Genomic DNA, 27,758 nt, shown 5'->3' with positions numbered 1-27,758 from the left:
AAGAAATAAAATGCAACAGAATACACATAATATGTTTACACTTCCAGTAAGTTCAAGGACCTGTAAAACTAAGCCATGTTTAGGAATGCACATGCAGCTATGAGGAAAACACAGGAAGGAACTGCCATAAACGCCAAGAGCAATGGCATCAGAGAAGGTGTGGAAAATACTCCATTCCATAATCTAGCTAAGTGCTACTACCACGGTGTGGATGTGCGTCCCCCTAAACTCATACGGTAAAATGCTCACCACAGTGTCATAGTATGAGGAGGCTGGGACCTTTGGGGTGATTAAATCACAAAGAGATTCATTGAGGCTGCATGCATAAAACGAGTGCCCTAGTATACAAGGTCAGAGAGCTCTCTCTCCGCCTGCTGTCATCTGAGGACATGGAAAGTACTGTCACCAAGTCGGCCAGTGCTCTGATCTTAGATTCCCAGGTTCTAGAACTGTAAGAAACAAATATATCTTGCTTATAAGTCACTCTGTCTATGATAATCTTGTCATAGCCCCCAAACAAGCTACAAGTGTTTCTTTCTATTTATTCCTTATCTCTAAATTTTGGTTAATGTACTTCTGAGTATGTTATGTTTCACAGCTCAAAAAAATAAAAAATAAAAATAAAAGTCATAGCGCCTGCCCCCAAAACGTTACAATCTAAAAGAGAAACACACAAGTTAATGGAAAAGTAGAATATAAGACAATAACCATACGAAGTGCAGGGAGAGTAGAGGAACCCCAGTTTTCCCCAGAAGAAATCAGGGAGGGCTTTTCACAGTGGCAACATTTGAGCTGACCCTCAGCAAATGAGCGAGAAGCTGCCCAATGGACCATCAACAGAATGTTGTGTACAGAAGAAACACTTAGAGAGAAGCAAGGATGGATAATGGGACTGTGGATTCAAAGCAGCTCAAAGTATTGAGTGTGGAATGCAAGCCGCAAGAAGATGGTGGGACGCGGGGACGAGAGGTTAAGAAGACCGAGAGCACAAGAGAGGGTGAAGGAAAGCTCAGATTGTGTCTCCTCGAACCAAGTCAGACAAGGTGGAAGCTGTGTATTGTGAAGATTGTTCTTGTAGTGAGAAGCAAGACTATCGACAGGCTGAAAACAGTAGTTAGAGAAGAGCTCGGGAGGATAACTGCAAAGGGTCTGGAGAGCCATCATAAGCTCTGCACCAACTGCACAATAAATTCGATAAGGAAACTAGGCGAGGCTGACACATGACTCTGGGAGAGGGCTGGGATCCAGAATGTGAGGCATCGCAGTGGCCTCCATTGTGGAAATGTTGATTGTGAAGGGCCTGCAGAACGATCATTAGAAACACTTCACACTGCTGCCTGTGTGGGGGCCAGTAGCCCCGGGAGGAGCTGGGCTGGGGAATTTGTAGCCTGTAGCTGAATTCATGGCAGAGACGGGAGGTTCCAACAGAGCCCACAGTGAGAAAACAAAGGACCACAGCATTGGGGAAGCACGAAAGTTAATGGGGTGTCATGTAAAGGTGAGCCTACAGGGGAAGCTGGAAACCAGCAGCTCCTTAGGCAAGAGGAACTCTAGAAATGAGAAATGTCACAATGAGATAGACCTCAGGATTTTGGTTATGAAAATAGCTGTGTGATCACGCACAAGATTCCAAAACTCTGTAGACAAGGTATCTTTGCTTTCTCATGAGATGTCCCCTTCAACCTGAGAACAGGCCGGACAGTCTCTGTAAGTGTTATAAACTGTAGTAACCGTGGTACAGCTGTGCCACAGAAAACTGAGACAGTTCCAAGGAGAAAGTGGACAATGACGCCAAGTGGTAAAGAAATCCAGTAAGAAAGACTGAAACGAAATGAGGCCACCATACCATTGGAGACATTGGCAAGATCAGTGCACAGGTGCAGTGAAGGAAGGAGACCCTCTGCAATGGGTGGGCAGCCTGTCCTGAGGTCTAGAATTTGGGGACTCAGACTGCGTTAGGAACTCTGGGTGTCAGAGAAAGGAGGGTATGAATCACAGAGGAGCTGGGAGGAGATCCGTGTGTTTCGCAAGGATGCAGAGGACTTAGGCAGATTTACACATGGAAGAAACTAGGCTAAGAAGCGTGCAAGGTCGAATGTGGAGGGGAGAGGTAGCCAATGACAAGATCCTTGAGAAGAAGCAGGATATGGGACCAAGAGCTCAGATGGTCAGCTTAGCCCTGGAGGGGGCTTCATCCAGGCCAGAAGGGAAGGGGTTGGGGGCACAAATCTCAGCCTTCCTGCTTGTTAGTTTTCCATTATTTTAGAAGCATAATTTCATCATGTTGTAATTTCAAAGCATACAGAAGTAAAAAAACCAAAAATCCACTGCTTACATTCTGACATATTTCCTTGCAGCAATTTTTCTTAGGAAATTGATAACACGCTGTAGATTCTTTTTGGTTTGGGCAGGGAGGTTGTGTTTTGTACAACTGAAAACAAAACCAACTCCTAGCAGGAAGGGATCCAGAGAACCTTCCATGTGGCCAAGGGTTGGCCTAACTGTGGCGGGAAAGCCAGGCGAGCACTCGACAGGAGCATGTCATAAGCCTGGCAGGTGGGAGCCGTGGGTCCAGGGACGTGAGACACCAGAATTCTGCAGCTGCTTCACTGCACACTGAGGGACACTTTGTTCCAACAAGCTCAGCAACCGGCAAAAAGATAACAAGAGAAGAAAACCCTGCAATCAGAGTTTTGCCTAGCAACCAGTGTTCATTTTGCAATCCTAATCAATACGCTATGAAATCGCTAGTGGCCCTTTTACAAATGAGGAAGTTGAAGACACAGCGCCTTATAGTATAGAGAGAGGGAGGGAGAGAAAGAGAGAGAGAGAGAGAGAGGAAAGAGACAGAGAGACAGAGACAGAGAGAGGGAGGGAGGGAGGGCGGGAGGGAAGGAGAGAAAGAGAGAGAGAGAGAGGAGAGAGAGACAGAGAGAGACTGAGAGAGATCCACATAGCCACAGCAGCCCCTTACAGCCCACAGGTCCCTGGGCTCTTCTAGGTAAACTGACCACAGCTCTGGAGTAAAGGAAGCTGGTTAATACAGTATACTCCTCATTCAGGAGCACACAGGCTATCAATGTGACTAGAGAGGCAAAGCTTTCTTTACTTTTAGAATGAAAACAGTCCATTCATAAAATTCCTGCTTACCATTTATGGAGTGGCATGTGCTGTGCTAGACTCAGGGTAATAACAACAACAAAACTAAATCGCCATGTTCAGAACTGAGTCATAACTAAAAAGCAAGGTAATCTATTTGACTAAGCATCCTAATTAGTATTCAGCTCTTAAAAACAAAATATGCCATCAGTAAATGTGAGGGCACATCAAACACAGTGACAACCCATTAGCATTTCTTCTGGTGTCCCCCCTCATCTAAATCCCGTACACTGCCCAAAACATAACAAAACAAGCAACGATCAACCGCAAAACACCCCCACTGATTCGTGCTCGTGAGCCACTCTCAGACGCGCAGCGTGAGTGGCCCAAATGTTAGGTGTGGAGGAAGCAAGCCCCCTGGGGAGGGCAGGCACATTTGGTGCCGGGGAGCAGTGAGGGAAACAGGTGGCGCAGGAGAACCTGCTCAGTGCCCTCTCCCAGTGCCCTCAGCTCTGGTAAGGCAGCTGGCAGTTTGGGAGACTTTGCACAAGCCTCAGAGTCAGCTTCCCCAGCACCAGGTCCCCACCCAGTTCCCCCGAGGCCCCGGCCCCCTGTGAGAAGGGGAAATACAAAGGACAGCGCTCAGGAAGATGCTGTCTGGCCGCGGTCCTGGGCTCCACTTCCTGTCCCTGGCTGCCACCCTCCTTCTCCCCCCGCGGTCCCAGACTCCTGCAGGCCAGCACATGGTCCCACGGCTCATCTCCTCAGCTCACTTTCCCAGCCCCAAGGGCACAGTTCTGAGTCCCTGAGTTTCTTCCTGTGTCCACTGTGTCCACTACGGGCCAAGATATGGCAGTCCCAGGGGACTGCTGGGGGCTGGTGGGCATCACCTGGTGCCCTAGGGTAACTGACATGCTGAAGGAGTTCAAAACTCAGTCAACGGCTGAAGAGTTACACATCCTCAGGCAAGTTACTGAACATCTCCAGGACTCGGATTCTTTCCTGGGTAAAACGTCCTCATACGATTGTCAGGATTTAAATGAGTTAAGACAAGTGAAGAGTTTCGAACAGTGTCTGACGCACAGACACAGAAGTGTTGGCCATTTTAACAAGAATGGACCTCACTATTACCTAATATCAATGAGATTAACTTTGACACATATAGGTTGGAACTGTAATGAAGTAAATTCCTATGTACTATTTAATCTATAGGATTTGACGTTAAGCAATCAGTGAGTGGCCCAGTGTAAACTCCTAAGTGTTCTTTAACAGCTAAACTTTGAGCTAAACTGTGTTCTTATTCAGCTATGAGTGTGTATATATATCTTAATCTAAAAACTCATTGCAACATTGTTGACAAAACAAGATTCTGCTTTGTTAAAAGTCCTGGATGGCTGGGGATTTAGCTCAGTGGTGCCACCTGTCTCACAAGCGCAAGGTCCCGAGTTTGCTCCCTGGTACCAAAAAAATAAAAATAAAATAAAAAGCCTAGAAATACCCTGTTACCTGTCAGGAAAATCTTTTTTGTTTTAATTTATCCAAGGGAGCCAGGCATAGTAGAGCACTCCTGTAATCCCAGAGCTCAGGAAGCTGAGGCAGGAGGATCACTGTAAGTTTGAGATCAGCCTGGGCTACATAATGAGTTCTCTCAACTACATAGTGAGACCCTGTCTCAAAAAAACCAAAAAAGAAAAAAAAAATTACCCAAGGAAATTGACATATTAATTGTCCTACTCCCTTTCTTCCTCCTACATCAAGCACTATTATCAGTAACTCTAGATGTCAGAGCTTTTTACTCTGAGTCACAATATCAATTGCCTTTATAAAGTTATTTTCTCCTCTTACTTTTGTCAAGACTTTTGACATTATCTGCACTGCAAATAAACACATAAAATATACCTAAATCTAACATATGAGTGGGAGCTCAAGGAAACCTTGAACTGAAGGAAAGGGACAAAATTAAGAAACCCATTTATTATTAGGAACACTGCAGATCAGGGAATGTCAATTGTGCCGTTGTTGTTGCAGCTGTTAAGAACAACAATAATTTGCTTTTAATTTGCTAGCTCCTGTCATCATGTCTGCCATCATCTGCTGAGTTTACTTCTCTGTCTTTCCCTTGGGCTCCTGAGCACCAGGACTATGTTTTCATTACCTTTCTATCTGTCTAGTACCAACCAGGGCTCAGTGAATGTATAGATGAATGAACACATTTTACTACTTAGAATTTTTGTATGAAAATTTTAAATGATTTACTCATCCATTTCAGTTTTCAATCATTTCTTCAACCTGACTAGATTCCATTTTGCAAGGGAAAAATCTAAAGTCTAGCTTGGGGCTAAAGTAATTTGCTAAAATTAATTTAAACCCAATAGGTACTAAATATCTAAACTAGGGCCAGGGATTTAGGCTCAGTGGTTCCGCCTCCTGCCTCGAAAGTGCAAGGTCCCGAGTTCAATCTCGGTACTAAAAGTAAAACCTAAGCTGCGGCTTGAAGAACTTCACTTTTTCAAAATTCTGAAGAGAATATTAGTAGTGAAAGCTTACACTGGGAAGGCATCGTGGCATATGCCTGTAATCCCAAAAGTCTGAAAGCCTGAGGTAGGAGGACAGCAAATTCAATCCCAGCCTGGGTGATTCACAGACTTGGTGAGACCCTGTCTTAAAATATAAAAATTAAAGAAGGGCTGGACATGTACCTCAGTGTGAAAGCCTTGGCTTTAATTCTCAGCACACACACACTGCTGAGTATACACCAGGTACTATGGTAACTACTTTTCATATGGTTAACTCATTTCCAACATTTCCTGGATCTTGATGCTCTGAAATAAAAAAATGTCTTACAATCAGCAACAACTTCACCTTATATCACAGTCTAATTAGAAGCATTTTTCTTTCATCGTGCCTCAAAATTATGAGGCATTTTACCATCAATGGTATCTTCGATTGGAAGGAATGCACCATTCTCTCCTCATCACAGCTAATCAGCGATAGATCAGGTAAATGTATTCACATTTATTCGGTTTTTCTAAAGACTATGCTTCTAACTTTATAATATGAAATAAGTGTTTTCCTCTGAAACTACTCTACCCGCTTAAGTTTCCACTTCTCTTGCAAACATTTTCTTGTAGGAAGTAAGTATCAATTACTGTCAGAGGGCAACAACCAAAAAGACTGTTTTTAAAATCCAAATCTTAAAGCTAGAAAATTTAAAATGGTCTGAGAACAGATGGCTTAGTATGTATACATTCTCACAAACTGTCCCTAAAGGAAAAAAAAAAGATTATCTCTTTTTCATACAATTCAATCTTAGTGTTGTGGGAAATCTCAGATGAACTTGGGTGTAATATTAGAATTAATTTATGAATATTTTTCTTTAATTCGGTGGCTGTTTTAAGACAGAAAAGAAACCCAGAATATTTCAAATATGACTTTAGGCCCTTCTGGGCTGGGGACTAGGAGAGGCCACAGCTGTGTATTGCCCTGAGGTTGGATGCTTCACAGTTCGTGGTCTCAGGAATGCTAGGAGAAGCCTAGGGTGAGTGTGAAGAATTTTAAATTGTTTCAGGAATTCTCCTGCAGCAGAAAAGCTGGCAGAGCAGCTAGCCTCACACAGCCTTGCTGCAGATCAGCTGGCTGAAGGCTTCCTCTCCTGAGCCGCAGTCAAAGGAGACAGTGTCAGAAGGAGGCCTCTGAGCCTCAGCTTCCTGTTGAGGGCCGGACGACAACACAGGGTGACCCAGACGGGACCACTTGCTGCACACCAACAGAGAAGGTTCTGGAATTTCTAGCGTGGCCTTGCTGAAATTATTAGTACTGTAAAGGCTTTTACAGGAATAACATACTCTCGAAGTCCTAGCCTCAATGCCTTCAGCATGGAGGGATCTATATAAAGCCCGTATTTTCCTCCTCTTAGGCCCCATGGGTCCCATTCATCCATAATAGCGCTGTCTCCAACTCTTTGCCAACAGGGAGCCACTGCACAAAGGGGAGAAATATGAGAACCCCAATCTCCAGGATTCAGTCTTGGGAGCACTGAAGGAAAGGTAATAAAAAGGAACATTCACAGAGAAAACAACCATGCTTTTCATTTCAGGTTTCCGCCAGGCTCTAGCTGAAATAATGCACCAATGCCAATGCCGAGCTGTGTCAGGAGAGGGACTCCAAAATCAAATCAAATTAATATTTCATCTTTTATGCCCGGCAGACCTAAAGGAGGTTTCTGCATCCAGGCAATAAAACCACAGAGGTCAAAAAGAAACTGAAATGATGTAATGCAAGAATCAGTGTTTACTTCTTTTTTTCCCCCCCTTCTTCTGGGAAACTGAAGGTGAAATTTTAAGCAAATTGCAAAATGGCATGAAAGGTCTTTTTTACAGGGAAGTTCACAGGAGAATAATGGTATGTTGCTCTATTAACTTTTTGAATGATCAAAATAGGCCTCAGACGAAAACCTTAGCATCAAGTTACTGTACTTAGTTTCCATTCGGAGAGGCAAAGCCTACAGATGTGGGCCCCAGCTAAATGCAGAGCCCCCTTTGGAGGCCCTTCGGGCAAGATTCACTTTCTGTCAGCAGTTTCCGACTTCTCTTCTGTCCACTGTTGTCCAAATCCAGCCGCTCTCAGAGCTTTCCCATGGAGAAGGTTAACCATCATTATACCCGTTGACAGCTCAGCTGCAAAACTCTGACAAAGTTATCCTTCCCCTGGGAGAAACAAGCAGATTTTTAAAACTATTCATCTGAAAAAAGTGGAGACAAACTTTTGCTCATCTAAATTCTGCTCATTCAAGTGTTCCTGTCCCTCCAAGGCCAGGTGGCCAGGTGGAGCTTTTACTCTTCACAAACACATTAACTCTTTTTTGTGAAGCTAGGGAAAATCTTGTTCTTTTTTGTTTTGTTTTATTAGTGCATATTCATCATAAAGAATAATGAGTTTCACTGTGGTATCGTTATACATGTATATAATACACTTTAATCCTATCTGCCCTCCTCCTAGTCCCCTTCCTCTTCTCTAACACATTAGTTTCCCTTCCACTTTCCTGTTGTCTTTTTTCCCCCTAGATTCCACATGCGTGAGAAAACGTGATACTCATCTTTCTGACTCTGGCTTATTTTGCTGAGCAGATCTCTAACTCCATCAATTTTCTTGCAAATGCCATCACTTTGTTCTTCTTTATGGCTGAAGAAGACTCCATTGTGTGTATGTACCACATACCTTTATCTAGTCAACCACTGATGGGCCCTGAGGCTGGTTCCATACCTTGGATAATGTCCATTTTCCAAAATAAACAATGGTATGTAGGTAACTCTGAAGTGTGCTGATTTTAATTTCTTCTGATGTATACCAAGGAGTGATATAGCTGGGTCATATCGTAGTTCTAGTTTAGTTTTTTGAAGAGCTTTCACATTGATTTCCATTACGGCTGTACTACCTTACACTGCCCCCCACAGGGTAGAAAGGCTCCTTTTACCCTATATTCTTGCTAACATCTATTGATTTCTTTTCTTTTCCTTTCTTTTTTCTTTTTTTTTTTTTTTTTTTTTTTTTTTAATTGTTGATGACAGCCATTCTGACTGGGGCAAAATAGAATCACAGTGTTGTTTTGATTTGAATTTCCCTAATGGCTAAAGACATTGAACATTTCTTTCATATACTTATTGACCATGCCCTACTTCTATGACAAGTATCTGTTTAGTTCCTTTAGCCTTTTATTGACTGGATCATTTGTTGTTTTAGTACAGCATTTTTGGAGTTCTCCATATATTTCAGATATTAATCTTCTGTTGGGAGAGTAGCTGAGAAGGATTTTCTTCCATTCTGTAGGCTGTCACTTCACTGTTATTTCCTTTGTTGTGCAGAAGCTCTTTAATTTGATGAAATCTCATTTGCTCATTCTATTTAAGCAGTTGTTACCTGTGCCTAAATCTCAAAGTGTAGAACATATATTAATTATGCCAGGTGAAAAGAGGGGAAACCAGATCATGCATTTCATAATATAGTTTAAGCAATAATTTGAACACAATAGTGTTTATTTTTGTTTTTCTTGAGTTGACAGCTTCATTGAGCTGTAATCCACATGTAGTAATATGCAATATGTCTACTTAAGCTTTACACTTGTGTTTTTAGTATATACAAAGGTACGCAAACATTACCAAAATTTTAGAACATTTTCATCACTCCACAAAAAAACAAAAAAAAAACAAACCCTATACCAATGAGCCATCACACACCTTACCTCCCAACTCCTCCTGCCCCACCCCAGCTCCAGACATTCACTAATCTTTTCTTTCTTTTCAGTATGGGAATCGAACTTAGGACCTTCCACTTGTGAGGCAGGTGGTGGAGGTTCTAATTTCTTTTTCCTGCTATTCGGTAGAAATTATCAAGTATTTCATCATTAAGTATCATGTTATCTGTGGCATTTCCATAAGTACCATTTACAATGTTGCATTCAGTTTTGACCTAAAACTGTTTTGCTATTAAGCGTGACTTTCAGAAAACTTATAAAAATATGATTTTAAAATATATTTGATTTAACAGAAAACATTTACATGCCAAAGGGCCCCCTCTAAGCTCTAGAGATACATAGTGAACAAAACTGATTAAAAACTCCTACCCACACAGTTTTCAATGTAATGTGGAAAAACAGATAAACCAATAACTAAAAAAATCATATCAAATGTTAGAATATAAAAAGTACTACAGGGTCTGTGGATTTAGCTCACTGATTCTGCTGCCTGCCTCACAAGCACAAGGTCCCAAGTTTGATCTTGGATACCAAAAAAGAAAAAAAGTATTACAGAGAAAAAAATGTCCAGCAAAGTAAAAGAAATCACAATGGGAAGAGAAACTTCCTTTTTAAATGGCAAGGAGTCATTTAAGCAAAAAACTACAGGGGGAGAAGTACAGTATTTTTGGTGAAAAAAACATATTCTAGATATACACTTTTTCCAATAAAGAAAGTTTAGTAGGAGCCAGAGATAATAAAACTCAGAAAATGTTATAACTAGAAGAAATCCCCCAAATTCATTAGCCCTCTTTGTTGTTCCCTAAATGAGACAGCTTAAGCTGGTGGGGGGGGGGGCTTTGGACAAGGCTGTGAGGGGCGAAAATATTAACTAGTATGCCATCGACTGGTTTTTTAATTTGAAGATGTAATTTTGTTCCAAGAGACCTGCATAATCCACCAGGTAATGAAATCCACAAAATAAGTTTTATGACAACAAAACTGTTTTATAAACAGAAAGCGACTCTAGTAATCTAAAGGCCCAAGCGTCTATGAAGAGAACCCATCCCACAGCCCACGAGAACCAAGGTTTCAGAAATTAATGGATTACAATGACGAACGTGATCATAAGGTATACCTAAAATGTACCAATAAACTCAATAACAAAGAAATTAATGGATTTATTGATCTTATAAAAAGTCGCTTCTGTACAGAAAGCACTAGAAAGGAAACAGCTAATGTGCCTTCAGAAACGGAGCTCTCACCAGGCGTGGTGGCATGCGCCTGTAATCCCAGCACTCAGGAGGCTGAGGCAGGAGGATCGCTGTGAGTTCGAGATCAGCCTGGGCTACACAGTGAGTTCCAGGTCAGTCTGAACTACATAGTGAGACCCTGTCTCAAAAAAACACAAAAAAACAAAAACTGAGCTCTCAGAAGATGTTACTTAAATTAAATGGTTTACTATACCAGAGTGAGGCCCAGTCTCCCAAGTATTCTGATTCTAAATCTATGCTTTTTCTACATTTGTATGAAGCTTACACTTCCGTAATCACACAGGAAAAATATAAATTTGTTAATTTTCTTTGTGTGGTTCTCCCTCCAATCATTTAAGCCACTTGTTTTCTCTAGGAACAGGTACTCCATTTTATTTTTAAAATGCAAGGAAAAATATTTTTATTTCTGAAAACTTTCTTTATAATCAGTTCTTCCAAATTCTATTTAATTCAGAAGGGAAAGCACTTTTTGTTACCTTTTTGGTTTGTATCTGGTTTGGTTTGGTTTGGTTTTAGGGGTTTTTGTTTTAGTGTTTTAGCAGTGCTAAGGATTAAACTCAGTTCTTCACACATGCTAGGCAAGCACTCCCCCAATGAGCTACATCCCCAGCCCAAAGAAAGCATTTTGGGCTAATTTTCCACCTAAAGTAGTAGAAAACTCAAAATGCCCATCTTGAATCATGAAGTATACACCAAAAAACAAATGCTGTGATTAAAAGATAATTTGTGTTTATATCACAGTGAGCTGATGTCAACTTTATTCAAAATTAGCACCAAAAATCTAAACTCATATGAAGGAAACCTTTATAGATATTTTTCAGAGCACATTCATATCAATTATTTAACTAATCAATACCACAGCCCTAAGAAATGCATTATCTGCCAATAAAGGTAGGGAAACAGACTACAGGCAAGTAAAAAGGACTACAGAATGACCATGATACATTTTATAGGGTACTTTAATTCTTAAAGTACTTACATTTAACCTTACATAATCTTATGCCTCTCGACAGATTACATTTAATTCCCATTTTATGGATAAGCAAACTAAAACACATCACAAAAGCTGACACAGCAAAGTCTGGACACGTCTGATATTCTCAGGCTACTGGAACTCCTGAAATCTGCTACCGGAATTCCAAATGCATTTCTCTTCTTAAAATTGAAATATAGTCCATTAACTCTTATTGTTTTTCCAATGAGTTACACTGTCTTCTACAAAAAACTCAATATTTCAAGACGTGCTAATATATGTGAGCTGTGCAAGTGTTTCTGTGTTTATACATGCACATATTGTGTATGAATGTGCTAATAAACTCAGAAGATACAGAGTTTAAACAGATACTAATCTTGATCCATAATTTAACCACAATATGTAACACTATTACATATGCATTGTTTATCTATCAAATTATAACCTTTGAAGTTTAATCATACCAACACCAGAAACAAGAAAATAAACTCGCTAAAGAACCTGCTTACAGCATAAGATCAGAAACTTTTCAGTTATGTTGAAGTGTTTATAAAGGTAGATTTGTTTTATATAATACATAACTTTATTTTTTGTTCTATCTACAGGGCAACTTTCATTAATAAATTTAATATTTTGAGTAATGAATGTTTGAATATAAATTAAACATATTTCTAAGATATTTTTGATATTCGACATTTTATTCACTTATTTCTTTCTTTGTTTCTCCCTTTCTTTCTTTTTTTCCCCCACTCTGGGAATCAAACTCAGGACCTTGCACTTCCACTTGCGAGGCAGGTGCAGGGCCACTGAGCTAACATTCACGTATCTCTTACACCCCTCAAAACAAGGAAACGACCTTGAAGTGAGAGGAAGAGGCTGATACTTTGAAAAATATCAATAAAGAGATCGTATCTCTTTCTTTAATGTTTTCCCCCCAATGAATAAGTGATCATTTGTTTAAAATTTCAGTATGCTTTTTAGAAAGAGCAGTGTATGAATGGTGATTAAAAGCATACCACAATACATATTTATTCTATATTTACACTTAATACACGAGTTTCTGTGTTAGCCTTCTACTGCTGTGACAAAATACTGAGAGGAGCAACTTATAAAGAGGAAGTGATTGTTCTGGCTCCCAGTTTCAGAAGTTTCAGGCATGGTTTCCGGGTCCTGCTGCTCTAGGCTTATGGTGATACAGTGTGTCATGGTAGGAAGACATGACAGAGGAGACCTGTTCACTTTACAGCAACAAGAAGTGAAAAAGAGACAGGAAGCGGTGGGGGGTCTCAGTATCCCTTCAAGCACACACCTCCAGTGACCCAACTTCCTCCCTCTGGACCCCATCTCCTAAAGGTCATTCCACCTCCCAGGAGTGCCACAGCCAGGGGACCAAGCAAGCCTTCCATGAGTGGGCCTTTGGAGGACATTCTAGATCCAAACCGTGGCAATATCTATTCAATTTGTTGCGTTTCCAAGAGTTTCGTATTTACACAGAATTCATTTTAAGCAAATCTTAGATGTTATTAAACAATATTAACTCTACATAAACAAATATACTTCACATACTGTACAGAAATTATCCCAAAGACAAATGTGCACCTATGTTTCTAAAAGTCCACTTCAACATAAATTATATCTCTTTTAGTTGTAAATCTCACACACACACACATATGTACATATGACATATATAAAATTTTGGTGCAATGACTTGAAAACTATTAGCCTGAAATCACATGGGTCTAATAGCAACTGATCTAAATAACTCCAAGTTCTACCTTTATCTAATGAAAAAAGACCACAACAGGAAGTTGAGCTTGGCAGCAAAGTAAATTTTTTGAGGTCCACTGTGAGATGGTCAGGTTACAAAAGGACAGTACTTCAACTTCTAATAATGTCTCAGCACATGTTTCATTATTTAGATGCAAAGAGTACGGTTTTTCCTGCCTGCGTGGTAATAACCATATCCTGCCTATACTTAAAAGCCAAGATACTCATTAGTTCTGGATGTGACTTTTATGAGTTAACAAAAGGCACTCTAAGGAAATGGGAAGGGTAGAAGGAGCTGGGAGTGAGAAGTTTGTCCCTGGCCCAGGACTTGTGAATGCTCTGACCTCTTCCTTTACCTCTTACCTTTTCCTTACTTATCTATAAAATTAAGATATCACACTCCACTTTCCCCTTCCTTATCTCTTTCGATAATCCCGACTCTCCTGTTCTGTATGGGGGATGGAATATTTGATGAATATAGAGAGAAGCCAAGTTTATTTCCATTACTAATGATGATTTGTCATTCATTATACTTGGTAATTTTTTGTTGTTTTTGTTATTGTTGTCTATTTTTTAAGACAGGGTCTTGCTGTGTAGCTCAGGCTCGCCTTGAATTCTATGTCGCCCAGGCTGGCCTCAAACTCAGAGCGATCCTCCTGCCTCAGCCTCCCAAGTGCTGGGATTACAGGTGTGCACTACCATACCCTGCTCTGATAAATAATTTTTAAACTTTTAAAAACTTTCTTTAATACCTCTCTAAAATAGCTATAAGTATTCCATTTCATAGCTAGTGGAAATTAAGACTAGAGAAACTAAACCACCCAAGGGTGACAATGGCAGAGGCAGCTACTGAACACAGAACTTCTGACTCCAAAATCCACACCTTTCTCTCATGGCCTACTGGCTCACTGAAAAGCAGGTAGAGACAATTCACTCTAACAGGGGATAGGCCTGCTTAAAAGGGACCTTTCCTGATAAGAAATTCTCATGCTCTTAAAAGTAGAAATTTAACTGTCAAGCTACCTCACTCCATTATAATATTTACTCCACAAAAAGGAGAGAAATTATAGCCGTTCAACCTTAGTTCTAGCTTATGTATCAAGGAAGAAAAAGAGCCTATACCTAAAAAGAGCCTGTACATCTATCTGTCGGTCTATCTATCTATCTATCACGAATGAATAATTTAAATGGTCAGAAAATAGATGGCGTATATCCAAGGTGAAGTCGTAAGACCTTGATTAACTTGAATGTCTAGACAAGGAGGTTGCTCACAAACACCAGAAGATTTTGAGGGATTGGAGTCGGGGATAGCAGGATATGTGTCTGTTGACCTGCGGCAAAAGGCCATGTAGGTCGATCTCTCACTGCAGAGGCGCGGTACTCTCCCTCGTTCCACACCAAGCCCATTAGGAATATCTTGGATGCCAGCTAAGCAGGAACATGATGCACTTTGTAGCAGAAATGCTCCTACTTCTGCTCCTGACACTTCTTCTTTTCCCCTGGGTTTTCAGTCCCTTTGAAAAGCTCTCCCATCTTTCATAGCCCAAATTTAATTCACAAGTGAATTCTGCTCTGTGAATAAAATATCGTGTTTTTGGTGAAAATGCGCCAAAGGGGCCTCTGGGCCATACTGAACATCAATAATCTTCATGGAGCTGCATGTCGATGAAGAAATATGGAGATAAACTGGCTGGATGTCCTCTGAGCCCAGATATGTCTGTATTTCTCTGTGCACACACACACACACACACACACACACACGGGAAACAAATCCCACATATAATGACTGTGCTATTAATTATTGAAGTATTTAGTGAGTTAACCAACCAACATATTACCTCACTGTGCTCAATATATGAAAATAAAACCTTCAAAGTTTCTCTCCCCGCCCAAGAGCTATGAACAGCAGCCTTATTTGGGGTAGACAAATAGTATAAAATACCAGAAACAAACATTTAACCCTGGCTTCACACTGATTCAGCTTCCAGGATGTCACACTTTTGAAGCAACTGAATTCTTATCATTTATATTACAGCTCCGAACCTCCTTCAGCGCAGGTGAGATTCGCTGTCAGCTCTTCACTTTCCTGTCCAGTATCTCGCCTTCTTTTCCATTTTCTCCAACCTGTTGGCCACAGTTTTCTCTCTGCTCTTAAAAATCCATCCCCTCCAAATCATCTTTCCTATGGATGCTTTTCACATGTCCGGAGTCCTGGCTTACTTTGCAGACCTAGATTCCTTTTCCTGAGAATCTCTCATAAAGTGGGTATGACCATTATTACTAACAGCTCATTCTCAGGCATCGTGCTAACCCCACCATACAATTCTCTCATTTAATCTTCAGAACATGTGATGACATTCATGGATGCTTATGAATGTCTACAGGGTCACGGGCAGCCTGCTAGGGCCGCAAAACTGTGTTGAGGACCTCGAGGGAGAGATCGATCCTTCAGTGTTCTTATTGCATCTCTAGCACTGGGCACAGGGTCACCAGAGCAGCCACTTTGTAAATATTCATACATGGATGGGTGGACGGATGGGTGGAGATGCAGAGCAAAACCTTCAACATGATCTAGTTGCCTCCAACACTGATCCTCTTATTTACTGTGCTATATATATCTTACCTAATCCACAAAAAGTTAGAGGAGAGTTAGCACAATAAAAATCCTAGAACAAAAGCGGCTTTTCTGAGGAACAGTTCTATATATATATGTATGTATATATACATATATATATGTATGTATATATATATATGTATGTATATATATATATATATTTATAGGTTGGTAACTGTATAGCTTGTACAGGTATATATAGCTCTACATACCTCATTTTTATCAACTCTACAATGGAGAGAGAAGGACTCCCACTGCAGTGCTGCAGGACTCCAAAGAAAGCTCCTCTCTAACGCTGTGCCTAGCTCAGCATGGAAACCTAATAAAGGTCATCTGTTTTGCCAGCACGGCATAGGCTCACAGTAAAGGAGAGATGCCAGTTAGATTTGCATTCCCAAAAGCTATGTAGATTTTTAAAGTGTTTTCACAAAGATTCATTCTTTGATTTTTATAACAATCTGAGACTAAATGCTTAACCTGGGACAGGGGTGGGTGGAGGACAAGAGCTGAGTGTCTGACAACAGATATTAATGGCCCTAAAAAAGCTTCTCCGCCAGGTGCTGTGGTTTGGATATGGTTAGCGTGACCCCCGAGGGTCCGCGTGCTGGAGGCTTCATCAGCAGGGTGGCAGTGTTACGAGCTGGTGGAACTTCGAAGAGTAGGGCCCAGTGGGAGGTCACCGGGGCCAGGCCTTGAAAGGGATTAAATATTTTTTGTGGGACACTGAGTGAGTTCTTGCAAGAGGGTTTTTATAAAAGAAGCAAGCCTGGCCCGACCCAGCTCTCTGCCTCCCAACTTACGATGTGACTCCTCCTTGGCAAATGCTCCAGCACCTACCATTTGTCATGGAACCAGGGCCTGCACCATGCTGCGGGGACTTTCGGCCTCCGAAACTGATGTAAATCAACTTCTTTCCTATAACGTTAGCCCATCTCAGGTTTTTCATGATGGAAATGAAAAGCTGACTGATATGCAGGGTGCAGGCCAACTGAGAGCTGGTCAGTTAAACTACTTAAAAAGAAATATATGAGGCCACTGTTTATTCAGTATGAAGTTATTTATATACATCATTACAGCAAAATAATAGAAACAACCTAATGGCCATCAATAAGGGAATGAATAGACCATGATCCTTCCATATAATTGAGTACTGTATGGCTAAAAAAGAATTGAACAAAATCTCTTTACTACTATGGGGCAGAGCACAGTGTATATAGCATGTAACCTTTGGATAAGAGGAAAACAGTAATATAAATACTGACATTATATTATATATTCAACATACAATATACACATTTCCTTCTGTATTCCAAAAGAAACAAAAGAAAAACTGATCAAAGTGGCTTTCTGTGGGGGAAAGGAGAGGACTGGAGGAGACAGGGTGGAATCTGGTACTTGGCTTTCATGTTTTAAATTTCAAATCATATAAGTGTTTTATGTAATTTACCGGTGCAAGTTTAACATAAAAATAAAGCACCATAACCCCTAAGAACTAAAAACAAATTAAAACAAACTTCATAGCATAGCAAACAACCATATAAAGATTATTATTTCAAATAACTCTGGGACGGATTTTGCACATCCATTGTAACAGCCTTCAGGATAAAAAGAACTACTTAAGAAGGGATTTAGCTTAGCGGATCCACCGCCTGCCTCAGAAACACAAGGTCCCAAGTTAGTATTTATTGTTAAAGAATAACTAGAGTTGGCTTGAAACTCTTACTTGCACACTTGGTTAAAATAACTGTTAAACTCATTAGAAGAAACTACTTTTAGCATTAGAGGAAGGAGGTTATATCAAAGAAGCTGAGTAATAGCCTATCAGCTTACATTTGAAGTGCAAATATCAGTTTAAAGGTCATGATTTATTGTTTTTTTTTAATTAAAAAAGACCAGAAGCAATGACAACCTCGTAAACAATGAGCATTCTCAGTGTCTAGACGATAGTACCCAAAATAGAATTTTCCTCTCAAAGGGAACCAGGATCCCTTGAAAACATACAGCAACTATGAACACTACTACGGAAACACCAAAGGGGACAGGTGCCACCTTAAAGGGATACCCAAGGGCCAAAAAACAAGTGAAGCATCAAAAACAATAATGGCTGCAAGTGATTAAAGCATATCAAATATATAAAGAGCCATGGGGTTTTATAATATTTTTAAACATTCCAGTCACTATCCAAATTTTGTTAGAATATAAGTTTTTACTCCGAAAATTGGTAAGTAAAGAATCCCAAAAGAAATATTGTTGATTTGAGAAAACTAGCCAAAAAGGTCACTAGGCATTTGGCAAACTGACTTCCACCAACTCAGAGACAGAGAGATTTGTAGGTCACTTTGCACATGAACCATTTTCCCACAGCACTTCTTTACCATCTCCAGCCCCAGTTTCTGTACTTCACCCTATGAGCAAGACTGAGACAGTCCCATCTTACGATTTCATTTACATGCTAAATAAGTGAGACTGATACAGTTTCAATCAGAAAACCTAGCGAGGATTTCCAATAGAGATTTAAATGTAACAATAATTGCTAAACAGAAACGAGAGAACAACTAATTTTAGTGAGTATCTACAAATTGCCTTTAGATATCATTTTCTGATTTCCCTTTTTTGCAATAGCCCTGGAAAACAAGCACTCACATTTTACAAATGCAATACACAGATTCAGTATTGTTAATGTCTGGTGAATGACAGACCTGGGATTCAAGGTGGGTTCTCCAATCTACATCCGCTGCCTACACAAAGAAAAACAAACAGTTCTGATACTGGTCACATAATAGTGTGTGGGATGTGACATCACTAACAATGACAGAGTGATGAATCGGTTAATAACGTGTCTTGTAAGGAAGTAATATAACTCCACAGGGAATGTGAGAATAAATGTCATTTGGTACATGTGGCCTTGGAAAAACTATTTAAGATTTTAGAGCAGGAAAAAAAAAATTATAGAATTCACTCCAATCCATATTACTGTTTTCCAGATTAGAAAATAGAGCTAGAGACAAAAACTGAAAAGGCTGAAGTCAAAAGCGGGATAATGGCATGAAAGCAGATCTCTATCTCTGGCCTAAAGTAGCCGGGAAGGACTGGTAAGCAATAGCTTCAGCAGACCTGGAATTAGCCTGACCTGTTCACAGTCTCCTAGTCAAGGGTGATTAACAGTGTTTGCCAGAGTTTGGATCCTGACTATCCCCCAAAGGCCATACGTAGAAAGCCTGATCCCCAGCTTGTAGTGCCACTGGGAAGTGACGGAACCCTGAAGACACAAGGCCTGCTGAAGGAAATTGGGCCACTGGAAGCATGCCTTGAAGAAGCACCTCCCATGTTTCTCTCTTTGCTTCCGGCTGCCATGAGGCAAACAGGCTTTGCCACAGCACACATTGGATGTTCTACCTCGTCAGACATACCCTTGCTGGTACAAAAGCTGGAGGGCCAACTGATCATAGACTGAAACCTCTGAGAAGGTTTCATGAGACAAAATAAATCTATCTTGCTTATAATTTGATTATCTCAGGCATTTTGTCTCAGAGATGGAAAACTAGCTAACACAGTTCTTTGCTACTTTACCATCACAGATCTGACGCATTTTCAGATGGCTTGTACCAGCTTGTCAGCATTACTGACAAATGAGAGCATGATTACTTGTACCTGGGCTCCCTAAGACCACTAAGGAACTCTGCTGTTGAGGCTCATTACAGAGCAAGAAATGAGGTGACCCCAAGAGGGAATGTGCCAGGCTCTGGGTGAAGAGTGTTACTTTGTTAAGCAATCAGGTATAGTCAAGGCAAAGGTTAAAGAATTACAACAATGCATGGATAACCTTAACAAACAATGCGGTACATGGGGAATGACCCAACACTACTCCTGGCTCCAACAGATTATGCCATGGCTACTTCCCTTATTGGGCCCACTGACCTACGTGTATCTTCTGGCCATGGTAGGCCTGTGTCTGTTTTGCTGTTTTCAAAATTTCTTGCAGGAATGCATGAGGGCTTTGACCAACCAGACAGTCATGGGACTCATCATGGCGGGGTACTGGCCACTGCAGCAGAGAGAAGAAGCCCCCACCTACCGCTGCCCACACCAGATCCAGGTTTAGCCCCAACCTTCACCCCTTTGCCAGCTTGAAGCTAAGAGACCTTCATTCAACAACCATAAAACAAAAGCCTGGAATGTTAAATTTCCCTCACCTTAAGATGGGCTCTACATAAAAAGAAAAGCCTTCTTACCATAATGCCCTGCTTCTCACTTAAAAATATGGCTTCTCCCACTAAAGGACAGCCTTCTTCTTTTCATTATGCCTTTTCCCGCCAAGAGAAAAGACCCTCCTAGTGATGTAACAAGCTCCCCCAATCCCTAACCATTACATCACTCAATCCCACCCCAGCTCCTGTAAGCTCCACCCCAGTCCTATAAGAAGGGCTCCCTGTCTCAGCCATATTATATTGCTCTCTCTCCTTTCATCAGAGACAGCCCAACAGATTGTCCCTACAATAAAGACTTGCAGTGGTAAAAATAAATAAACAAACAAACAAACAAACATAGGTGACCAACAAAATACAGAAGATATTAAAAATATTTTAAAACATAAAAAGTGTTTTTAAAATGTGAAAGACTCCAGCCAAGACACCTTCTAGGACTTAGTTGTTCGCCACTGTTCCATGCAGATGTTAGTAGGATATAAGACAGAAAGTGGGTGCTTTCGAGGGGTCAGTTGGAGCCTGCTTCTTGCTATGCAATAATTAGTGGCTAGCAAGTGCATCCTTATTTTAATGTTGTCCCTCTATGTAATCCTTTCCTGCAATAAATGCCAAAGTGTCTGCATGTCATTTTGGGTCCTCTGAGTCACCATTAGCCACTGAATGCTGTTCCACTGCCATCAACCAGGCACTAAGAAATGGCATATGAACTTGCCGTCTGCTGGACACCCAAACAATGCTTACATTGACTGATTAATGAAAACATAAATCGAATCTGAGTATCTTGACATTCTCCATGATAATCTTTTACAAAAGTTCTCATTAGCATCAAAGAAAAATAAATGTAACTGCGTGTGGTGAATACCTCTTTGCCCAAAACACAAAGAGCCTATGCGGTTGTCAAATTTAGTGCCCAACAGCTTCTGTTCATCTCAAGAGTGATTAAAGCGTGAAGACTGGAGAAACTGCCACAGAACGTTGACTTGCAAGCATAGGCAACTCCCTTCTCCCCTAGTGTACACTGGGTTTGAGTACAGGACTAGCACAGATCTCAGCGCGAAAGGTCGTGACTTTGGAAAAGGCCAGTGGTGCAAAAGTATATCCATTCCTGAGATACTCCAGATTGCTCTAGATACTAAGATTATTATTTATTTAAATACTTTGTACTTAAATAGCTTAATTTCACCTAGTATAAATGAGGCTTTGGGTTCATCCCCAGCACACACACACACACACAAACTTATGCATACATTTATAAAAATTAGTACAAAAATGGATTTTTAAAACTGCTCTAAAATTAGAAAACTATTGTAGAAAAGTGGTTGACGCCCTCAGAAGAACAGAATGAACCGGAGCTCCTTCATTTGTCACTGTCCTGCAGCTAGGATGCAGTGGTTCCCAAAAGCCTCAATTTGAGTTCCACAGCACTGCCTTGAATCTCATCTCCTCCACAAAACCAAAACTTGGGAGCTGAACACGGATGACACATACTTAGTCATTTGGACAATAATAAAAATCATAGTGATTTAAAAACAAAACTCACACTCTGGGCCGAGGATTTAGCTCAGTGGTTCCGCTGCCTGACTCACAAGTGCAAGGGCCTGAGTTTGATTCCTGGTATGCCCAAAAACATTAAAAAACAAAAAACTCACTCCCTGACCAAATAATCTTAACAAAGAAATAAGCATCTTGATTGTTCTCTAGTGGAAACACAAAACAGAATTTTTCAAGGGCACCTGTAAGACAAAGATGGTGTCTGATTCTTTATACTCCCAAACAGTAAAGCAGGATCCCAAGCAAAGCTGATGACAAGGGACTTCAGCGCTCTGAGGACGAGCATTTTTTAGCCGGCAAAACAGCAAAGGCTGCTGCAGGACTGGGTAATAGAATCTTAAAACCATCAGAATATAATTTCTTTGAAAATAGTGAAAAAACTGAACAAAAATGATGACAATAGCATAATGTATTATACTTCAGCTAAAATCATGGGTCAATGTTTTATTTTATTTTAAAATTAATTTTATTGGTACATTTTTAGGTATACAATATAGTGACATTTATCATTATTAATTTGCACCTTTACACAATCTACCTTGGTTCTTAGGGTCGGGGATTTAGCTCAGTGGTGCCACCGCCTACCTTAAAAGCACAATGTTCCAAGTTCAATCCCCAATACCAAAAAAAAGATGAAAAAAAAATGTTTTTCAGACAGGGTCTCACTGACGGGTAAGGTGGTGCACGCCTGTAATCCCAGCACTTGGGAGGCTGAGGCAGGAGGATCGCTCTGAGTTCAAGACCAGCCTGGGCTACATGGTGAGTTCAGGTCAGTCTCAACTACAGAGTGAGATGCTGTCTCAAAAAACAAAACAAAACAAAAACAAAAACAGACAGGGTCTCACTGCATAGTCTAAACTGGCCTTGAATTCACCATGTATAGTACAGGCTGGCCTTGAATTCATGGCAATCCTCCTGCCTCAGAGTTCTGAGTCCTGGGATTACAGGCACATGCTGCTACACATGGCATGAATCAGTATTTTAGACTCCAGGGAGTCTAAATACATCCTGATTCTCTCCCTTCCTATTTGCCTTTAAGCAAGTTACTCACACCTACCTCCCTGGACTTTGGTATCTTCATCTGGAAAATGGGCATAATTAATAACAACTACTGCATTGGCTTTAATTACATGGACTAAACGATGTTATCTATGTAAAAGCGTGATAATGTCTTGTACTTAGTAAACATTCCATAAATGTCACCAGTTGTTTCATTATCATTATGATTGAAGTTTCTTTCTCAGACCTATTCAACTGCATGACTTCAAGTGTAAAGTACTATCATCATCATAAATAAGTCTTTCCTGTGATATATTATTAAGTTATATTTTTCCATTTACATTGTTGAGACTATTTGGTGTTAGGTAAGCTTCACAGCAAATAGCTATTCGCTACTTCATTTGATCCTCACAACAACACTGACACATAGTGAGACAGGGAGTGATCACCCTCCTTTTATAGAGCTTAAAGCAACAAGTGACTTGCCCAAAGGGAGGATCCAAGGCCACACTGTCCAGGTCCCGTGTCAGGGCTCTTCCCATCTTTATGGGCTCGTCCACTATGTCACCTTCATAATAGATAATCTCAAGCAGGAAACAACCCTAAGTGGGGGAGCAGGCAGGCATGAACAGGAACACTGGCTGCGACACCGAGCCGCTGTGTGTAGATTCACGCCCAGGCTTGACTTCGATGTCGCAAGGACGCCCTCATCTGACACTGGTGTCACCCCCCTGCCAGGGCAAAGCGTCCCCGGGATGACTATAGTCTGGCAAGTGGTGTTGGAGGTCCCTGAGCGGGTCTCCACCTCCTAGTGCCAGAAACCACTTCCCGGCCCCACTTCCACCCGCTTGCCTTCCCAGGCCTCTCTTTTCTCATCTGGAGGTGAACTGTCTATTTCCTTTCTATCTTTTTTCTTTTTATTTTTTTTCACAAGAATATGCTCCACCTTATCCTCCCCTTTGCTTGGCCCTGGCTCAAGCAGCTCCTCCACAGGAAATAGACGCCATGCCTTCCTCCTCCAAATGGACAGATTTGACTTTCCTTTAAAAGCCTGGTTAAAAACCATTTCCTCCGTGAAAAGCAACTAAACCACGGTACCCCACCAACCAGCCAAAATAATCTCCGCAGCCCACATCTTTTATTAATTTATTGAAATGGCATTTCCTAGCTTCCCTCTCAAATCTGTAAGCAGCCTAAGGCTCTGGTTGGAGTGTTTGTTTGCCCAGCTCACACACACGCTGTGCCTCATCTGGAACTGGTGTTCCATGAGGATTTGAACGAGCAAGTGAACAAAGAGCTGTCTTTGGTGTGTGTGACCAACACAAGCAAACTGCTATGATCAGTCAAGAAATTCAAGAAGTTTTTTGTTTTGGTTTAGTTTTTTGAGACAGGGTCTCACTATGTAGTTGAGACTGGCCTGGAACTCACTATGGAGCCCAGACTGGTCTCCAACTCACAGCGATCTTCCTTCCTCAGCCTCCCGAGTGCTGGGATGACAGGCCCAAGTAAGTTATTTTAATAGAAAGAAAACTAAAATTCAAGAACTTTGCCAAATATAAAATTAAAGTTTTTTGTTAATGCTTTTTGGTTTTTTGTTTGTTTTGTTTCTGGCTGGTGATATAGTTCACTAGTAGAGCACTTATCTAGTATGTTCATGGCCCTTGGTTCTATTCTCACATGCTGCAAAAATAAAGAAATTCAAACTATTTAAAAATACTGCTCAGATGAATTTCTTAATGCTCCATCTAACTCTACATGTATAAGAAATGATTCAAAAATTAAAAATCTCAAACCAAATAAATCCTTAAAATAAAAACCCATGTTTAGCAAGTAAGAAAGATTCAATTGATTAAAAAATCAACAGGGGGGTCCAGGTATTTAGCTCAGTGGTGCCACTGCCTGCCTTGAAAGCACAAGGTCCCTGAGTTCAATCCTCAATACCAAAAAAAAAAGGAGTTTTATAAAACATTATCATTCCTGTTCCATCTTCCTGAATGTAACAGGCAACCCTCTGCTCTTAATTAGTCTATTTACTGACTATTGCTATCTGTCTGTAAAGGGAAGGAAAAGTACATGAGCTGAGACTAACCGAGCTCATGAACTATGAAACGTTACATAAATTGCATTGGCAATGAGAGACAGAGAGAGAGAAAGGAGGAAGAACAGGAGCCACTGACAAAACCAGGACGGCGAGGCACTTTGTGATATCGCTGCTTCGTCCCACAGCGGTGTGGTGGATGAGCAGACTCGGAGAGCTGGCCTTATCCAATTCTGAAATCCACATTGGGTAAGCGCTCCCCCACCCACGCCACTGCGGAACTCTGCAGCCAAACACCCAGGTCCAGCTGGACTCTAGTCCGCTTGTCCGCAAGGAATTGTCTGTTTACCTTCTGCCTCTACCAGCACCTAAGCAATGGCCTTGCTCAATACGCATTCAAATTGCTTCAAGCCCTACGGGCTTAGCCCTGCACCACTGTTCCGGGAGCCCTGGGGTCAAAATGCCGCCTCTACAGGAGTAGACAGCTCTGCTCCCAGTGTGGCTGCAACAGAGGAACTCGAGGTGGCTTTCTCATGTGTCCTGAGGAAGTCTGCTCACAAGAAAGATGCCTATAAAAGGGTAGGGGTTTGCGGGCAAATAAATCTGGGGAATATCGTAGTCTGAATCTTCCTCGGGGAGTTTCACAATGCATATTGGTAATATTAAGGGCGATGAAAAGATCTGCAGTAAAGAACATTATTATATTTTAACTCAGCAAACCTCAAATCTATGTGACTGTGAGCCTTCTTTCCAGTAACACTAATTAATATTGAAACGTAATCTGAGAAATGCTTGAAACTACTCTGGCCTTAATAGGTAGCTTTAAGTCTAGTTACAAGGCAGCTCTTGGTTTCTCCAAGAGTCACTGAGTCAGCAAAGAGTAATGGAAAAGTTAAATTAGGAATGGAAGACCTCAATTTCCTGACAACCTACTGTAAAATGATTTGTATATTTTACCTTAATATATGAAAAACATATATTTTTGAAAGCAACAGAAAAAACTATATGTTTAAGGCCCAGTTATAATGGTGCACAGCAGTATATTCTTTATGAAAATAAGGACTCACAACCTGATTTTATCTCTGTATATGTGTAAAATGAAGCAGAGAACAAAATAATTACACAAACAATTCAAACCAACTTCCTTTTAACAGTGATATAATTTTGCCTATTCATTTTTAGGTAATTCAAGCTTATTGGGATTGAATGTAGAACTTCAAAAGATAGCAGCCCAAGACAGCTGAAAAGATATCATCATTGTTCTACACAGTTTGAATAAACTTTACTAATAAATTGAGCCATTAGAAGGGTAGTTATTGAGTCTTTACTACCACTACAGACAAATCTGCAATATCACATAACATAGTACCCTGAAAATTCCCCCAATATCTGAGAATTAATGTTCCCACATTTCCAAGTGTCCGATTCACTATGAAAGAATATTTGGGTATGAAATACTACAAGAACATGTATTAGAAATTCCTAAAGGGCTGGGGATTTAGCTCAGAGGTGCCATGCCTGCCTTGCAAGCACAAGATCCTGAGTTTGATCTCTGGTATAAGTAAATAAATAAATAAATAGCTTAAAAAGATAAACAAACTCCTAAAAAATCAGCTTACCTGAACATAAAACATCTAAAATAAAATTAACAAATATCCTTTGTAATTTCAGGCACCTCCAGTGATTCAATTAACATCTGTTCACATTTATGATGGGAAAATATCACAGGCTTGATCTTTATTCCACATTATCATTTTTTCTAGAACTTAACCCATTCTAATTCATAAAAAGACCAATTCAAATTTAAATGCGAACATCACTGCTTATTTCATTCTTTCAGTTGAGAACTATAAACACATAAATATGCAAAACTCTCCCTTCTCAAAATACAGTTGATAAATATGCCACAGGGAAACACAATCTGAATTTAAAAAAAAATTTCCATGATTTCCTTCTCCTGAAATCCAGGGGGATGGGTATCCAATAATGAACTAGTTTAACACTTTGATGTCAGACTGAACTTTCTCTTCACTCATTCTATTTCAGTTTAGTGGACAAAATGATCATTTTTCAAGTAGCCCTAGTGGCTGTGCCTTACCAGTGTAGATGCTGGCATTGGAAGCTGGGATACCAAACTGTGACTCGATGAACTTGGGAATGAAGGTAATGAAAGCAGTTACAATGGCACTCTCAGCTGTGTATGACAAACTCACAAAAAGGAATGTCATGTTGCTTAAGATCCTGACAGCTGCTCTTGGTAGGTCTACAAAATGACAAAAATGACAAATGAATGTTAAAAACAATGGATGAAAAACAAAATAAAACTGAATTGCTTCCGAAATGAATTGGAAATAGCCATACAGCAATACTTGCCACAAAATAATAAAAACAAAGATCTGATGATGATTAGAAACCATCCCCCCTATTAAACAGGTTTGGTTTGGGTTTGATTTTCAAACTTTCAACCAAAATAAGGAAATAATAAATCCAAAACATATAACCATGCAAAATATCCTTATAAACAGTATCCAATCTACAACTCCTATTTCAAAACCATTTACAATAAATTATCTTCATCTTTCATGGATTAGAATACACTTTCTGTTGAGTCTACTAAATGTGTAAAGTACCTACAGGACAATCCTAAATTACATATTCTGTTGAACACCTGATTTTTCAGCCTCATTTATGAAACAAGCAGTAATGGTAGCTAAAGAAGCTAAAAGGAGAGAGCCCACCAAGTCAGATACTCGCATGTGCCTTTGGCCTGAGAGCAAAAGGCCACCATCTCCAAAGGAGAGGAGAGGCCAGAGACAGGCCAGGGCTTGCCAGGCTGCTCCTCAATGGAGAAAGAAAGGTCTCATCCCTGAAGTTAGGTATGGCATAGCTGTATAACAGAAGCTACAAATGAGAGCTGGGGATTTAGCTCAGTGGTTCCGCTGCCTGCCTTGCAAGCACAAAGACCCGAGTTTGATCCCCAGTACCACAAAAAAAAAAAAAAAAAAAAAA

At 40.5% G+C, this 27,758-nt stretch overlaps 1 protein-coding gene across 1 annotated transcript in view; it reads right to left on the bottom strand.

The window, feature by feature from the left end:
* Slco5a1 (solute carrier organic anion transporter family member 5A1) overlaps positions 1 to 27,758 on the bottom strand; it is a 133,475-nt gene that overhangs the window by 26,515 nt on the left and 79,202 nt on the right. The window contains exon 4 of the mRNA XM_019205232.2: positions 26,848 to 27,012. Coding sequence (XP_019060777.2) covers positions 26,848 to 27,012 — 165 coding nt within the window. The remainder of the gene's footprint in view (positions 1 to 26,847; positions 27,013 to 27,758) is intronic.

Source organism: Fukomys damarensis, unplaced genomic scaffold (assembly GCF_012274545.1).
Source record: "Fukomys damarensis isolate Sample0158 unplaced genomic scaffold, DMR_v1.0_HiC HiC_scaffold_5, whole genome shotgun sequence".
In the NCBI taxonomy this organism is placed as follows: domain Eukaryota; kingdom Metazoa; phylum Chordata; class Mammalia; order Rodentia; family Bathyergidae; genus Fukomys; species Fukomys damarensis.
This window is presented reverse-complemented; position numbering and strand designations above follow the sequence as displayed.